The sequence below is a fragment of the Paramacrobiotus metropolitanus genome, unplaced genomic scaffold (genome assembly GCF_019649055.1).
Source record: "Paramacrobiotus metropolitanus isolate TYO unplaced genomic scaffold, Prichtersi_v1.0 Parri_scaffold0000084, whole genome shotgun sequence".
Taxonomy (NCBI): Eukaryota; Metazoa; Tardigrada; class Eutardigrada; order Parachela; family Macrobiotidae; genus Paramacrobiotus; species Paramacrobiotus metropolitanus.
In genome coordinates this window covers 587,903-605,231 of record NW_026570304.1, presented here as the reverse complement: position 1 = coordinate 605,231, position 17,329 = coordinate 587,903, and the positions used below count along the sequence as shown (strand labels likewise).

The window sequence follows — 17,329 nt, the reverse complement described above, 5'->3', positions numbered from 1 at the left end:
TTCGGCTCGCGCTTTCTGAAACTCTGAGCTCGTGATAATCGCTCCGCTATCCATCCGCAAACGTTGATCAGTAGGTCTCTTTTCCTTTCGAGGGTGGATCTGTGTCAGACGGTCGAAAAACCCTTGGGCAATGTTACCAGGTGCCACAGTCGGCTTAAACCCTTCCATCTTATCAACAAGGATTCCCGCAATTTCTTCGGCAGTAGAATTAGGCGCATGAAATTTCACGCGAACAAACTGCTTGAGTTCTGCCAATTCACTTGCATAAACTACGCGAAAGGTTAACAAGTCAGCTTGTTCCTGCGGCAGTGTTGCGTCGTTTAAATCATCGTTGGGCCCATCCACAGCACGACAAACGTTCTCCGGATTATAAGGAAAAATGCCCGATGCTTTAAAACCGGAAATGATATTTGACGGCATGTTGAAATCGTTTCATTTTGCCATCAAGTGTTTCGCAAAATTCTGCTTGGATATCTGTATTTTAAACGAAAATTCAACTTACGGGCAAAATCACAGTTAAATATTAAAGTTCTTACCGCTTCGTCCAATAGGAGTGGCTGCAAACGCAAATAATCCCGCCAGTACTTTTTGACAGGTCCGAAAACTTTAATGTCCATGGGCTGCAATTTATCAGTCTGTCCAGAGGGCAAAATCACTACGGTAATATCTTTTTCCGACATCAAACACTCGTGAATGAACTCATCGTTCAGCATGTGGAAACTATGACCATCCAAGAAGATAACATTCTACAAAAGATGATTACAATATAGATGTATTTATTTGCACAGAGCTGTTGGCTACACAGAAATCAAAAATAATTAGGTTTAATTTACTGGTCTTGTGACAATAATTAGCGTCATTAATATTGCTTTTATAATAATTTTATGCTTGTAAGTTTTTTTTGGTACTGTAATATTTTTGAATTACCTTATCTGCTGTCATGGCAGGAATGACTACGCGTCGGAGGTAATTAACAAATGTTTCCGTGTCCATAATCCCTGAATTGTTTACACCGACATAACAGCGATCATCAGTTCCGTCCAGTCGAGAAGCCATCATCACTTTGCCATCGAACAGGATTAACGGTCTCATAATCTCTCCCGCAGCGTTTCCGCCAGCCAAAACAGTAACCAGCTCTCTGTCGTTACCATCGAAATAAGAGAGTACATCCTTTGTCCCTTTTTCTGCATAAACCGAAGTAACTCGCTCTGCCACTTGAAATGCGGACTCATCAAAGTTCCAGATACCACGAGGGTCGCTCAGATATCCGCTCATGTGCAGCTCGCTTAGCTTCTTAAGCCATCCCTGGCGGTTTTTTACGGTCCATTCCCGAGATTTCTTCCGGTTTGCACTGTGAGAGATGCGCTTCTTAATTTCTGGGTGACGCTTTAAAAAGCCATAGTGCCAGTCCTCCGTAAAACGTTGTTTCTCGACTGAAAGACCTACAAACATTTGATGTGTGAACAAGAGCCAAATAATGAAAAAAATTTCTATATGCTATTGCAATTTTATCGGCGCCAAAAGCATTATCTTAAAGCGTTTTACCTTTTTCTTTCAACAGTGGAGGAATAATTCGTTTTAACATCGGTTTATTTAGAGGCACTCCAAGTTTTGCACAGCGCAGCATGGTGTCTGCAATAAAGTTCTCCTCAAGATCAGTAAATATCCGCTGCCATTGCCCATTCTGTTGAGGCACAATTCCCTTCAGCCGTCTTCCTAGGGTCGTGCGATTAACTCTGTAGACCTTTGCGGCGGAAGCCTGCGATAAAATTCCCTCCTGACATGACTTGACTGCTGCGTCCATAGCATCATTATGACAAGCTCTGGCGACTAGATCCATACTCGTAGAGTCGTAGCTGATATTTGTGGACAGTTGGATTCAGTACACGTAGCAAATCAGATTAATTAGTAAAAACAGTAAAACAAACAGTCACTATAACAAATCTAGAATATAAGATAACAAGATATGGAAATAAACAAATATGTACGAGTACTCGTACTGAATGCTGTGCGTTTTAAAATTTGAATTTAATTTTAAAATTTCGACCGTGAGGCCAGTAGCGTTGCGAGCTGCAGACTGGCCGGGTGTTCATCGTACCCTAATCGTGAAGGGTATGTTCACAGCACCCAAATGTCCTCGTAATTTACAAGAACTGTAAAAGCTTTTCGCACAGTAAAATTTGTCTGAATACTGACCTATTTAAGCGAAGTTTGTTGAGCGAGCGCAAACCCGTTTTTTTAGAGTTTGTCAGGCTCTAGCACAATAACTTCCCTTGTTAGGAAATTTTTCAAGTAATTTTGCTTTGCTCCTTCGCTGTGGATCTCAGTCGGCCATCCAATGGCTTCGGTTTAAGGATTTAAGAAATGGATGATATAATTTGCAAGTAATCCTCGTCGGAATTTGGAAAATGCCAAACTTCATGTACGGCAATAAAGCGGTACCCGGTTTCCAGGCTTTTTCCAGTTCCACGGTGGTCCACACCCCAAACAATGCGCGGTCGTGGTCTGAGTGTTGACAGGATTCATTGTCTTGATATTCCGTGCACACTCGACACAAGGGAAGCGTAGGCTTTGTTGTAAGGCACGGCAGCACCGGTAGCAACAAGTCTTACGCGGCAGCACTGTGGCTTTATCCAATCCAGAATAATTACTTAGCTGATCGAAAACTTTGTTCTCTTGACGCATGGGCCTATCGGATAATTTTTTCGCCAGTTCACAAACAGATATCACATCGCGAAACCGGGGTACTCAGATATGGTCGCAAAACCTTTATCGATAAAAATCGACATGTAATGATGGCTATAACAAAAACATTTTTCATAACAAGTAGAAGGCAAAAAGAGTTTCGAATATTGTCAGCGTAAAACAACATCTGGCTGACTCCAAGTGCGCATTCGTTCCGATCATTAGTTTAACTTAATGATGCGTAATTGGCTAACAACTGGCTGGAGCTCCAACTTATGGAAAAATTGCAAAAGTCGCGTCACACGAGTGCAAGCAACGTTTTCTGGACCTTTATTGTTTGGTACAATATGCATGGCGCCAGGCCAATAGCGTTCCTACTCTAATTTTCTTATGTCTGACGCAACATTTACCAGTTGTCCATTCGTATGATGTGAACACGCCGAACGCGTCGCTTCCTCACCCTCACATGCCGGAAGCGGATACTGACAATTTATCTCCCGATACCGTGAGATTATCAGGACTGGGCTCTTCAACTGGCTCGAAGTGTCGCCGGAGAGCTTCGATGTGTGTACCGACTTTTTCTTCGACAACATTTGCGACGCAGATCGTCGCAGCAACGTCTCAGATGACTCGTGGCTGCTTAAGAATCTGAGAAGCCTGTAGTGGATAGGGCTAGTGAACAGTGTATAATCCCAGATCGATCAATCGTTGAACTGGTCGCACAATCTTTTAATCCCATGTGCTCGAGAATCTTATGTTCTCGAGATGACCATACCATCTGGAGACAGTCATTGGTCTCGTGACAACTGATTTCGAGGAGTTATTCCAAAGCAACTTTTCGTTGCTCTAGTTTTGTCGGAGGCCGTTGGTGAAAACTTAACTCGCAACCCTCACAATTTTCAGCCCTATGAACTGAGCCAGATTATCACTTATTTCAATTCCGAACCGTTTCCTGGGAAAGCCTTAGAGGTTTCAGCAACAAACACGCGCGACGGGTACCTGAGTCTGTTGGAGACAACTGGTATAATTTACAAAAACTCTACATTGGTCTTCGATCAAAAAGAATGGGCCAAAGGTTATGCAGTTTTTGGTTTTAACCTCGAACCGGATATCGGAAACCATATGTGCATAAATCCTACGAAAAAAGGTGTTCTTGGACTATCTTTACCATTCTCGCCCCAACCGACTGCCACTCTTTCCGTATTGGTCTATTTCAACAAGCACGCCCTCGTGGAGATCGACACACGACGGAACGTGTATTGCCCGTACAAACGTGCTTAAACATGAATAATCTCAAGCTTCAAGATATCGTGCACCACGATAGCTGTCTACAGAAAATTTTCCTCGGAGTGTTCTCCCCAGATGCGCTGCCGACTGTATCCAGTCCAAAATTCCCGCTCGCACTGATTGTAAACTCGGACAAGCACGCGGGACCCGGACTGCATTGGCTAGCTGTATTTGCTACGAAGAGTAGGAACTGAAATTCTAACGAGAAAACAATTTGTGCGAAATATACTTTTGTTCGCCAGCTGTAAATTGCCTGCATAGCCGAAAAAATTTGGCGATAACTAACAACAAATCGAGAGGCACTCCTGACTGCCTCAGAAACGGATTGGCATAATACAGACAATAGAAAAGATGTTCTAATGCCTTCCACTCGTTGTCGAGCTGATATGAGTTAAGTAATCAAGCGAGCGAGCGAAGCGAGCGTAGCGTTTTTAATTTAAAGTGTGTGGGGCGAACCGGAGAACCGGGTTCCCGGGGTCCAGGGGCGAAGCCCCTAGCGTCAGGGTTTGGGGCGGAGCCCCAATAAGCAAAGTGCGGGGGCGCAGCCTATCAAAAATGAAGGTAGTTTAAAATCGTGAACCTAACCGGGTTATAATTGACGGACCCAATGGGGAAATGTGTGTTCGACCGTAAATTTGGACCCAGTGCAAACGCGCAGACCGGGTCGGGTGGTGGCATTTTGGGGAACCGTAACGTAAATTATAACCCGGTCATTATTGACGAACACGCCGTAGTAATATACGGGTGGTCCGGAAATTTGGACCCGGTCCGGATTTTTTTTGCGCGTCCGGGTGGAGCTGTTTTGAGAAACCGTAACGTAAATTATAACCCGGTCATTATTGACGAACCCGCCGTAGTAATATACGGGGGGTCCGGAAATTTGGACCAGGCCCGGATTTTTTTTGCGCATCCGGGTAGAGCTGTTTTGAGAAACCGTAAATTATAACCGGGTCAATGTTGACGAACCCGCCGTAGTAATATACGGGGGGTCCGGCAATTTGGACCCCGTCCGGATTTGTTTAGCGGTCCCGGGTGGTGCAGTTTTGGGGAACCGTAACGTCAACTATAACCGGGTCATTATTGGCGAACCCGCCGTAGTAATATACGGGGGGTCCGGAAATTTGGACCCGGTCCGGATTTGTTTAGCGGCCCCGGGTGGTGCAGTTTTGGGGAACCGTAGCGTAAATTATAACCCGGTTTTTATTGACGAACCCGCCGTAGTAATATGAGGGGGGTCCGGAAATTTGGACCCGGTCCGGATTTTTTTAGCGGCCCTGGTGGTGCAGTTTTGGGAACCGTAACGTAAATTATAACCCGGTCATTATTGACGAACCCGCCGTAGTTATATAGGGACAGTTTTCGGGAACCGCAGCGTTAAATGTAACTGGGTCAGTATTGACGAACCCAGTGATATACGGGTGGTAAAATTTGTACCCGGGAATGATATTTTTGCGGCATTGTTTGGTTTGCATTCTGGGAACCGACGCTTTGGGAAACATATTCATTCACTTTCAGGGTTCCGCCGTGCAATTGTATAAGTAGCCCGATTTATGAACCCTGTCCGAACATTTTACCCGGTGTTGGTGGTGGAATTTTTCTGTTTGCAAGTCCCGTAACAGGTTACCTTAATCGTGAATGTTCCTGCAACTATTTCTAAATACTATCACAAAAATTACCGTACCCGCAATACGTTACTTTAGCAGGGGATTACTGTTACCATAACAGATTGCTTTTTATGCAACGGATAATTATTACTGAATTTCTGTAATAATTAAGCCTTGGCGTAACGGGTTATTGTAACCACAAACTGTTCTTTAACGGATTACTATGGCTGGATACTGTTACTGCTACCGTTACCGTAATAGATTACCGTGCATATCTTTTTCATCGTTTCGGGTCACCGTAACCGTTACTGCTTACTTTTAGCATCGCCAGTTGTCCCAATGGGTCGCTGTTACGTTAATACTTGACCGTTTCGATAAGAAAGATGTGGGTGACGCCAGGCTGCACCGCGAACAACTAAATGATTATTGCTTCAAAAAAAGGATGTAAAAATTTTAAAAAAAGCTTACTTGAGTTGGATTTAGAATTACTAACACCAGTTATCCTATTAATCGAGGATTAACGACGGAAATTCGCGATCACGAAGGTTGTGAGTTATAACTTTATTTGAAGGGGTACGCTTAAAAAGCGCACATTCAAGAATTTGTAAATTTTTAAACAAAATCCATAGGATTCTGAGGCTTTTGTGCAGTTGTTAAAAATATATTTTAAAACGTTGCCATAGCAAAACATTTCTTTAATAACGTCAGCATTAAGCAAACGCAGTGCAGCATGCGAGCAGCAAGTAAAGCGAGGGGATTCTATTGCCCTTTAATTCTAAAGAAATTCTTACAGTTCCGCTTGAACTTTTCGTTACCGTGTTGATGCGGCAGCGGAAACCGGAGGCGGAGCCAAATGCAACGCCTAGCTGCGGCGCGAACAGGCGCAGCGCAGCGAGCGGAGCAGCAAGCAAAACGAGAGGATCCTATTGTCACATTATTATCAAAAGATTCTTCTTACAGTTCCGCTTGAACTTTTTGTTATTGTGATGATACGGCAGCGTGCTATCATTTCTACGAAAACCGAATACGAAGTCGAAGGAAACGCAAATCTGCGCCGAGACAAACGCTCCGAAGCGAGCGGACCAGCGAATAAAACAAGAGCATTCCGTTGGCCTTTTTATTAAAAAGATAACTTTCACGGACAAACTTTCCGTTGACGTTATCATATTCGGTAGCGAACTATCGTTGCGAGGGAAACCGAGGGCTAAGCAAAGCAGGTGCGCAATTGAAGCATCAAGTAGAACGAAACATTTACTTTTTTCACTTCAAATCTTTTTCAATAAATATTACAAAATCTTAATAAATTCTGCATGAAATTTCAGATATCAGTTTTGCAAATGAAAAAGAAATTATTTGACTGCTGGAACAAAGTTTCTCGTCCTGGGCTGCAACTCCCTATTTCAAACTTTAAAACAGGCTCATTTCTGAAGGTTTATATAAATCTGAAAACAAAAGAACAAAAACAATAAACCTTAGCGTTTAACGTTCATGTTTTTTTGCGGAGAAAAAGAAAGGAGATCTACCTCAAAGGTCTTTACAATTACATACACCACTGTTCACAGAAATTTAATCACGTGGCCTTACCCTCACGAGCACTGCGTATATTGGACAAGGTTCAACGTAGTAAGTAAAGTGGTGAAATTTCCTGATTTTGAAACAACTTTTAACAAAATTCTTAAATTTTTAAAGACTTTCGAGGAAATTGTTGTAGAAATTTTTTGAAGATAATTACGCGATCCATGAACTTTATTGTAAACCAAGGATTCTGGTAAGCTTAGTCAAATCAATACCAAAACACTAAAACTTTTTCGCGCCAGGTCAATTTGAGTTAGTTCGATAAGACCAAGAACGACGGTGGATTACCAGCCATAGTCATATGCGGGAAACGGGCACTTGGTGTTCAAAACCATCGTAAGTATGAGTAATTCGACCGCTGTTTTGCTTTAGAATAAATTCAACCGAATAAAACTAAAAACCATAGAAAAACATGGTACCCTTTAAACAAGGAAGTCATCCGTTAAGTAACCGCTATTGCGTTATTGTTACTTACGTTGCCGCTGCCAACAGACATCAAATAAGGTGTTGAACCGATAAATCGTTTGCGCAAAAATTAAGCCTAACCTAGGCTTTACGAAAAACATTGAACTCTAAAACAGAAATGCGTGCCGGCGCTTCTCGGATCCTGTGTGATTAAATCGGCATTCGCGATTTGTATAAGTCAGTGTGTTAATTCATCTGCAGCAAAACAATCTTTCCGTGAATTTGAAAATACTAGGATTTAAATGGCTAAAACTTCTGTGCTTCTAGCAACCAACTGAAAAAATTAAAACAAAGAGTTTTTTTGAGTTGTTGACTACCGGCGGAGAATTGTTAATTCAGTTGAGAAATAGAAGGCGAGAAGTTGCGGAATAGTGACTGCATAGTCAGATATTTGCGCTAAAACGGGCTTTTCTGCCAATAAACGAAACATTGCGGCAGCTTTCCAGGTAAGCAATGCCATCGAGTTCTGGCCAACTGCCAATCTAGCGAAAATTTAAAAACCTGAAGCGGAACATGTTTTCTGCTTTTCCATGGACCACAGCAGCACGAAAAGTAATATTTCTAAGTTTATAATTTACCACCAAAAATTGGTTTGATAAACCGTCACGAACTGTTAGAGTATTTTGCAGAGAATCACTGATTTACGGTTAGTCATCGACTGCGGTGCAGCGTGAATGGCGAATCAAGGCCGCCAGAAGTGTAGTGACGTGGACCATGTTTAGTACAGCCGTCTGTTTGGTGAAAACAGCCGTCTGTTTGGTGAATTGAGCTGCCAAACCATTTTGCATAGTTCGCTCTTAATTGCGGTTGCGTTGGGAAATCTCTTCAATTAGCAGGTTACGTTTTGTTTTTTTTCACTGCAAGCGGTAGGTTTGGAAATTCAACCTGTGCAAACGATTGTACTTGACGGGTAACGGCCTGGGTTGCGCTTGGTGTACAGGCTCTAAGTCCTTCGGGCCAATATAAACGTAAAAGTTGAACGTACCCATTAAATCGGCTCTGTTGGCGATTTGCATAAACGTTTTTACAAATTTAGAGCAACGACCAGTTTCCTAAAATAAAGAATCTCGTGCGAAATGGACGGCTATGGGCGATAGGGTATTTATATTAGTGGTGCCCGCGTCGCATTGGCTTGCGTGGGCACATCTGATCGTGTTGCAGTGCTTCTGTGTGACCCGCTGGGTCGTTATTATCATTTAGATCAGCATTATCATCCATATTACGGAATAAGATGTCGCGTGCGGGAGCACGGAGAAACCTAGACAGACTGGTGGATAGCGGTAAACTCATGCCAGTCAATCACGCCGACTGTCGACTCACAATCGGCTCTACAATGTCGAGCGTAACCGCAGAAAATATTTCGGCCAACACACAAATCTGAAATGCCTTTGGCTTGGTTAGCTCAAGCGTCTCAACCTCCCCCCTCCTGCGTAGTGCCCAAAAAATTTAAATTTTTAATTTTTAGAATTAAGTTTTACGTGAAAAGTTAATTAGAAGAAATTTACGCGTTATAAAAATACATCTTTTATCTTTTTACACGCAATTTTCAGCCAACCAGAAACCGTTTCATCTTACGAAATTCGGAATTTAGTTTCTTGGAGCGCATGCATCAGTATGAAGCTCAAAGAATATTATACTTTTTTTAACGGAATCAAAAATGAAAAACATTCAAAAATAACATATTGTATTGGCATAATTCCGCAAACGGCATAAAAATAATGATATCATATCGGTGGCAAAAACTGATATCTGAGCAGCTCTGGTGATAAGCCTTCCACAGCATATGCAACAGCTACAAAATACGAGTAAACTCAACTACTCCTGTTCCAGTGACGCAGTCTTACCCAACCGAGTTTTTTACAACAAGAAAAATTTACACGCTTGCTCGCTTGGACTAAGGGCGGTTACGACCTTTATACTAGTATCCTAGTCAGCACCGATCTAATTTTTGTGATGTACTCGCATTACAAAATTGTGTGCCGTCGGAAAACGGAGAAATGCAAAAAATTGCACCGGCTTTTCTGCAAAGCCTTCCGACTGCTCTTTATAAAGGCGACCAGACATAATGGACGAAATCACATTTTCGTTGCAGGAATTACCATCTCTGGAATAAATTATAGTTTTCCAGGAGATGCTTGGAGTCAGCAGACAATTTATGTAAGTTCTGTTTTTATTTGCGCGAGTCGTTCTACACGCACAACGCCCACAGTAGTTCGAGTTTCCCCAGACGGTAAAACCAGGCCTAACAGCGGATGCTGCTGTCGGACCGAGTTGGAAAACGGCAGTCCGAGCATCAGTTCCAGGAAGGCGTCCGCAGGACTTTTTCGCGTCCAATAGACGTTCATACAACCCGCCCATTGGGACATTTTGATGCGGGTGTCGCGGACTAGGACCCGTGCAGCTCGGATGCCCATGGTGATTAAAAGCATAGACCTCGTATGTGTCCGAGACTGTCCACGGTACTGCCGCATCGACACACAGTTTCCTTGTCATTCAAGAAAGGACAGTTAAATTTATCAATGGCAGGATATTCAATCCTTTTTATCCCACATTGTGGCCGATTAAGCGCACGGGGAAATTTGCTTTTGCCTTCTTCAACGGCAAAGGAATTAACCCAATTATCGAGCGACAACTGCACGTAATTAAGGGTATTCCTGAAGTTGATCCCATGTTCTCGTTCACGCAGTTGTGTAATTTGCAGACCTTTCATACACACTTCTGACGCTTGTCCTTTCTGGAGCAGCGAATTTAAAATGAAGCAACCAATCAAACCTATAAATCAGTGCTTTTTCACATTTTTATGCCTTTGCCACCGTATTCGCGCGGATCAGGATCCAGTGCCGACGCTCGTTAAAATCTGGTTAGAAAACACAAAGTTCTGCCGGAATTGCAGCTGCGCGCACTAATGTTGCAATAATTTTTCCTTCCCTACTTCCGCAAAAACTTCCCGGATCTGTGCCATTAATGAGTTCAGTGATAGATGGCCTGGAGGATCTCAGCCAGTATCGAGTTCAGTGACAACTGAATTTAACTACTCTACAGGTTCGTACGTAACGTCCTCATTACAACTGCACATATGATCTTCTACATCCGGTTAAGCACATGCGCTGTGGGAATACTAACTGATCTCATGCACAGCGTATGTCGCCGAACGGTGTGATTATAATATTATACAAGTACTGCATTTTAAACTTATAAATTGTTGCAGATGTAGCTGCAGAAGAGGATGCAGACTCACAGGAGCAGGAAATGTGTGAGGTCAACGAGATTTTTTGAGTAACGGTGTTCCATAAAGATTCGGGATATTTTTTGGAACATTTTTCGTCGACGGTCTCGGCGAAGAAATCAGATAATTTACGAATACTATGGGGCTGCTGGCACGACAATCCATGCACAACAATAACAAAGCCTACTTTATTAATCCTACGCGAAAACTACGATAACGTGGTCGCCGTCAGATACGCGCTCCGACCATTTCATCGTCTTCATTCACGGTTGAGGGAGCCAAATCTTTCTCAGATACGGAAGAACCATTTTGCAGATAAGCGAAGCATGCAGCAGTGTTCATCGCATCTGCCTGTCCCCTTCCAAAATTGCCCGGCCCACCACGCTATTGTCCTGCAGAACCGTTCTGCCGATACCGAACGTTATTGCAAGATTTGACCAATGCAAGCCCGGAAAATCTTTAGACTCGAGTACCATTTTCAGCTTTTCGATGTCGTAGTCCGGGCTAATAGAGACTTCCTTTGACAACCGCGTACCATCATGCAGATCATGCGTTTTTTTCAAATCCCTTCCTTTATTCGGACGCGATATAAATCCCATCCCTTTTCTTCCCATTTCTATGATGGGATATAAACCCCATTTCTTCCGATAGAAACGAACCGTCAGGGCAAATTTAACATCCCAATGTCCTCAGTATCACACGAGCGACCATTTGCCGCAGCAGTCTGCGGCTTCAATTTTGTTTATGGTCTTGCTAGATGACGACAACAAAATGGCACATTATAAGGATCTCAACAAGCAACAGCGTACTAGACGTTGGCACAAATCGCCAGCGTCACTGTGGCATTCTCTCCGGCAGCTGCAATATACTGCAACTAGAAATTTACTATGACAAAAACTGATATCTGCAGTTAAGAATTATAAACCTTTATCACCTTTGGACTTTTGCAGCTTCACGCGCTAACGCTCATCGTCTGGCTACCGTGTCTTCCCTTTCCGGGCCCGGGATACTTGTAGCCGTTTGGAAATACGTGCTTTAACTTAACAGAAGTTTTCGAAAAGCAGCCAAGTGACAAAAACAAAATCACAAAATCAAGAAATCGTGGAAAATTATTGTTATGCTTCAAAATTAGAATTTTAAAGAAGTTGTCATTCAGACAATCGAAATCCGGGGCAACTAGATTGTCCAGGATCTCCGATTGGTGCCACATGGTGGGTCTTTTCTCATTAGGTTCAGTCATTCTGGGGATGGTTATGCTGGTTTTGTCCGAATGCTTCTGTTGTCCATCCAGATGCGGGTATCCTGAAACGCTGTTACGTCCATCCAATGGTCTGGTTTCTTTTGGTGTGGTCTCCATATCGTGTCCAGATTGGAACTCTTCGTGCCACACTGATGTCTTTTCGCGGTCACTGATGCCGGTTGTTTGCCATCTTCGAAATGATGTTAGTACCTTTGATACCCTCGTATCGTCGTTATTTTAGCTGTTGATACGCGCCGTCCTCATTTTCGTTTAATGTGGACTCGAACACATGATTTCTGAATAGCTTTACCTTCATCCACTTCTGTGCGATCACAAGAGCATCAGGAGTCATTTTCTTTTTTGCAGGTATGAAAGCGAGTCGGTGCAGACTTTGACCGCTGCTTACTGTGCCTCCCTTCCCCGCCCAGTATAATGTAGGTCAGAATAACAAGCAGCATGTTGTTTAAAGAACGCAGCAATAGACGGAAAAGTCGAAATCACTTATTTCATGAGGTTACAATGTCTGCCGCTGCACAGCTATATGGGAGCTTTGAAGCCGGCGTTTATACGGAAGTTGATGATGGATTATACCTTCTAAGCTGCTTAGAACATTTTCCACCACATTCGATCAAGTCTCTTAGAAAACTGGGATTTCGGCCCGTCAATATCAGCAAGGCGTACTTCTGCTTGTTTTGCAAGCGAATAGATGTAACACTGGCAGGGAAAGCAGACTCTCTTAATTATCATCCTCGGAGCAAACCTCGGTGTGGTGAAATACGAAAACGGTATAACGTACAGGGAAAGCCAGCACGAGCATGTGTCACCACAATAGCCAATTGCATAATCTTCCAGAAATGTTCTAGATAATACACGCAGTTGCAAGACATATGGTTCCTCAAGGTTGCAACATCGCCTCGAACTGCGGGATCCAGTGGTTTTGTCGAAAATATGCGCGCTGCCGCCACTAACAACTGTACTTTTAAAAAAAATGCCGAGAAAGCGGCTGAGCGGAAGAAGAATCCCGAGGCGGTTCATGAGCCTGTGTATGCTCTCAGCGTGTCTGCTATGCGGACCGGACACGTCCGATACCCTTGTCCGGTGTCCAATGGTCCAAGAGTAAAGTATATCTGACAAAGCATCTGTCAGGTTTTGGAACTGCTGGTTATTCTGATATCTTCTATAACAATATTCTGGTAAAGCTGGCTAGTCGTGTTTTCCCACTTATTGGGGCTATTGAAATTAATGTTGAAAGACTTTGCCGTGCTGACTGTGGTGGTTAACATTTTGCTGTTGGCGAATCAGTTGATATGGTTGTCATGGATCCAGATACGGTAGCCTGTGGAATTTTTTTTTATCATTGCTTTATCAGGTATTGCTTTTATCATTGCTGACTGGTTCGTCGAAGTTATCGATCCAGGGCTTTGTGTGTGTTACGAGCACAATGCAGCGTTCTTTTCTGCAGTTCTTAATTAGGAGATACTTAATGAAATGACAACATAAGGCCTGCACGCATAAACCTTCGAAGTTTGAACCCGGCATCGTTGCAGCCCAGAAGGATGGCACCACATTGTAATTTTTGGATTTTTGCAATGGATGCGTTATAAATAGAAGAACCGCATTGTTAAAGCAATACCGACGCAAATAAAAATATAGCGTAGCTGCAGCTACGGGAGGATGCGGGACTGCGGCGTCATCATCATCGAGCCCCTAGGCTCTTCCATGTCGTATGCCCCTGCTCACTTATCTTCCGCTACAACGCTTGCTTCTGTCCGTTTGCGTATATGTATATTCCTTGGTGACATCAAACAAGACACGCTCCCGCTACAATGCAAGCCTGGCTTGGTAAACGTTGATCAGCATCAGCGGGTGCGGGGATAGACTCGCCCACAGGTCCGATATTTTAGTTTTCAGCTGGTGCATTCGCCGGTAGATGATTCTGGGTGTTGACCTCCACAGGGACGCTGGGATTCGCCATTCGTTTAGCCTGATCATCTGGTCGAGGAGCATTCTCAGAATGTTCATGCAATAACATATGCCGCTTTATGAAACGTACGCGCTTCAGTTTACCAAGAACGCTACTGTAGGACTGTGTTCCAGCACAGCATCGGTCGGGAAATATCAACACTTACGAATTTTATTATGATCTGGAAGGATCAACACACTTGCTTCTGCCTGCATCATATACCGACGTGCCCGTGGGGGTATCATATATCGCCCACTGGAATGCCAAGGGTGCATCTTTCTTTCCAGGGGCGAGACTTTGTTTAGGAACTTACCTGATAATCTTTCCCAACAACTGTTGTTCGAGATCTATCGTCTATTTTATTTTTCCTGATTTAGGATCCATTTCGATGAAAACTGATGCTTTATCTACAGCTTTAAGGATGCCGTCCACACGGGGAAGTGGATACGAATTACTATTGTATATCCTGTTTCAAGGGGCGCTTTATGCGGCGGCGTTCGTATCCAAGAACTCGTTTAGCCTGAATTACTACGGACAGGTTGCACTGTGAAAACTGTACAGATATTGACCATGAACTTGTCCTGAGCGCGAATTAACGCGTGAATGCAATCGTGTTAGGATAAATATTTAAAACACACAAAATACATAATAAATGTAAACAATACGTTAAACCGTATTAACGATGAGCCTATTTTTAGTTTTTAGATCCTTTTTTTACCAGTTCTCTGATTTTGGTTGAAAGATCATCAGTCTAACAAACAGAAAATTTTTATGCTTGCATGCGCAGCTTGTTGAATACACAGCTTCTCGCAGTCGCAGGAAAGGCAATGATTTGAAGGTTTTTCAGTAAAAGTTGCCTTTTACCACGATGTAGTTAGAATAGCGGCTTGTACCCTTTGTACCCTTTTGCACTACCATCCATGTACGACGATCCATGGCCTGTTTCCCTTATTGGCTGTGCATCGTTCTTTATCTCGCCAATGGGCCATTTCGTGATCATGCTAGGCGTGATTATGTCTCAATCGCATTGTGGCCAGTCTCGTGCATCGTGTCATTTTCTTGCTCCTTGCCAGTTTTCTGGCAGGGATTCGCGCTGGTTTCTGATTCATAACATCACTGCGGGCATTGATTTCTTATTCGGAGCGGATTATCAATATTTGTTTGATCTGAACAAGCAAAATTTGTTTCAGCCGAACAGTTTTGGCTGGAGCGGTTGTGCCGAGAAACACCAAAGATTTATCTTGCTGAAGATGTTTCACAGTTTTATACTCCAGCCGCTTTATTAACTGCTTTACCGAAGCAAACCGGAATTCAATTCTAAAAACTTTTTTTTCGCAGACCACAGGGTCGGGACCCTGAGGCTGCGGACGGTGCTCGCTAGTTCTCAGTGCGAAATGTAACCTGGATATGCCAGGTGAATATCACCATAGCATATACGCTGACGCTGCGGTGGGCCCTCGAATGAGATACACACGATAAACACATAATACACTCAGTTAAAAACCGACTTATCACGAGAACGTGTGAATGCTTCTGAGTACACAGCTGCTGCGTAGACTGCTGGTGCGTGAAGGCAGTAGGTAGGAAAAAGATTTTATGGTTGTTACTAATCTTTTTCACAGGTCAGATGTTCGTCCGTGGAGGGCTCGAATTGTAATGGCTGTCAAACAGCGCGACAGACTTCTTTTGTGACTTTATTGAAAATCTCCTTCTGTTTCCACTAACTAATGACTGCATACATTCAACTTCTGATGAGCAGAAGCAATGATACTGCTGCATATGCGAATCATTCCTACCCGACCCTTGAGATCTTAAAATAGTCTTTAGTTACCAAAACGCCATACGGTCCTGAAAACATTTAAATGCGATATTCTTATTGATGACTGTTCTGGAAGACGTGATGAAAGCCTACCTGACTGACAGTTACCCTGGTGGACGCACCCGACCTTTGCAGCATTAAAGTAGTCTTAATAACCAAAACGCTTTACGGCCCTGATTCTTAAAAAAACTCAACGTCTAATATGCGCAATATACGTCCCAAATATTTCGTAGGGGGATGATCGCAGACAGAGAAGAAGGACCATTGATGGGCGACAGACGACTTTAAAAGGCACTCAATAACGTTTGACCGCCAACAAAAATAGGCTATTTTACCAAGCCAAATCGGAAGACCGTTGCAGTTTTCCTCAGGATGCAGATTGAAAATAAATGCGACATTAGGAGTGTTATGCATTCTGGGTCTGAAGATTACGCAGTCGGGTCATCCACGGTAGTTCATGCGAGCGACGCGGAGTGGGGCTAGTCTCAGACGGCACTGGCGTGTATCGCGTCGCCTTTTCTAAATGACTCTTAGTAGTAGTAGAGGCATTTGTTCGTATACGCGTTTTTGAGTGATAGGCTAACCTGAACGAGTTTTTTTATTATAAGGAGGGTAACCTGTACATGTTAATGGAGAGGAGGCTGAGTGGGACAAGTTCGTTTAATATGGGGTTGTAGCGTACAGTTAAATGATTACGATGGTTGTATTTGCTAGCCGTTACGATGGTAGTATTTGTTGTACATAGACGCATACACGCACTTCGCCACAGGTACAGTTTTGCTTTTAATTCTAATAATGCAGCGTTTAAATTCTCAACGGACTTGGCGCCCAAGAAATTGCATTTCCCGGAATGAAAAAGAACAGCAGTGCATGTCGATAAGCGAATAGAGAGACCAGTAAATAATTCAGGAGTATAAGATATGTCAGAGGCACTTGACTGCGCCTGGTGCATACGGCCCACCATGGACGTATTTGCACTCATGCTTGCCATATCGCCTCTCTCGCTGTACGTACGTGTGTTGTTGCACTGCACTCATATCCGCTGAAGCGGATATACGCGGCGCACACACTGAGCATACTTGCTCTCTCGTCCCTCTCTCGCAGTATGACTCAGCGTTCATACGCTCGCGTTGGATTGAGTCCAGTCTGCGCATCATCACACAGCTGATGGCACACAGCACGTGCTTGCCGCCAGTTGCTTCTTTCACGCCTTGGCGAACGCTCAAGAGCTTTTTAGCATTCACTTGCTTGTTAGCCATCAGTGCTTTGCTCTTGCATTTCCTGCTATTACGCAGCATTGTTCCTTTATTTGTACAATAAAGCACACTCGTGATCTCCTCGCGCTTGCCTGTTACATGGTAAGCAGAATCGTTTGGTTCTCTTTCAACGGACCCTTTGAGGAGACGGTGAAGGCTCAAATTACGGAGAACTCGTGAGGAACCTGAAAGTCACTGCTAGATTGATT

General features: G+C 43.5%; 1 protein-coding gene across 1 annotated transcript; it reads right to left on the bottom strand.

Annotated features, from left to right (window-relative positions):
- Positions 1 to 319: 319 nt before the first annotated feature.
- Positions 320 to 1,627, bottom strand: LOC129595950 (uncharacterized). The gene is made up of 4 exons (XM_055493085.1): positions 1,546 to 1,627; positions 928 to 1,442; positions 537 to 746; positions 320 to 474 (listed from the first exon to the last, which is right to left on the bottom strand). Exons 1-4 carry the CDS (start codon positions 1,625 to 1,627, stop codon positions 433 to 435), a joined length of 849 nt encoding a protein of 282 aa, XP_055349060.1. The 3' UTR covers positions 320 to 432.
- Between the last annotated feature and the right edge of the window lie 15,702 nt (positions 1,628 to 17,329).

Coding starts and splice junctions, on each gene's coding strand:
- LOC129595950 (XM_055493085.1), bottom strand. CDS start 1,627: ATGCTGCGCTGTGCAAAACTTGGAGTGCCTCTAAATAAACCGATGTTA. Junction 747..927: donor CTGCCATGACAGCAGATAAG/GTAATTCAAAAA, acceptor CATCTTTTGTAG/AATGTTATCTTCTTGGATGG. Junction 475..536: donor CACTCCTATTGGACGAAGCG/GTAAGAACTTTA, acceptor TTTAAAATACAG/ATATCCAAGCAGAATTTTGC.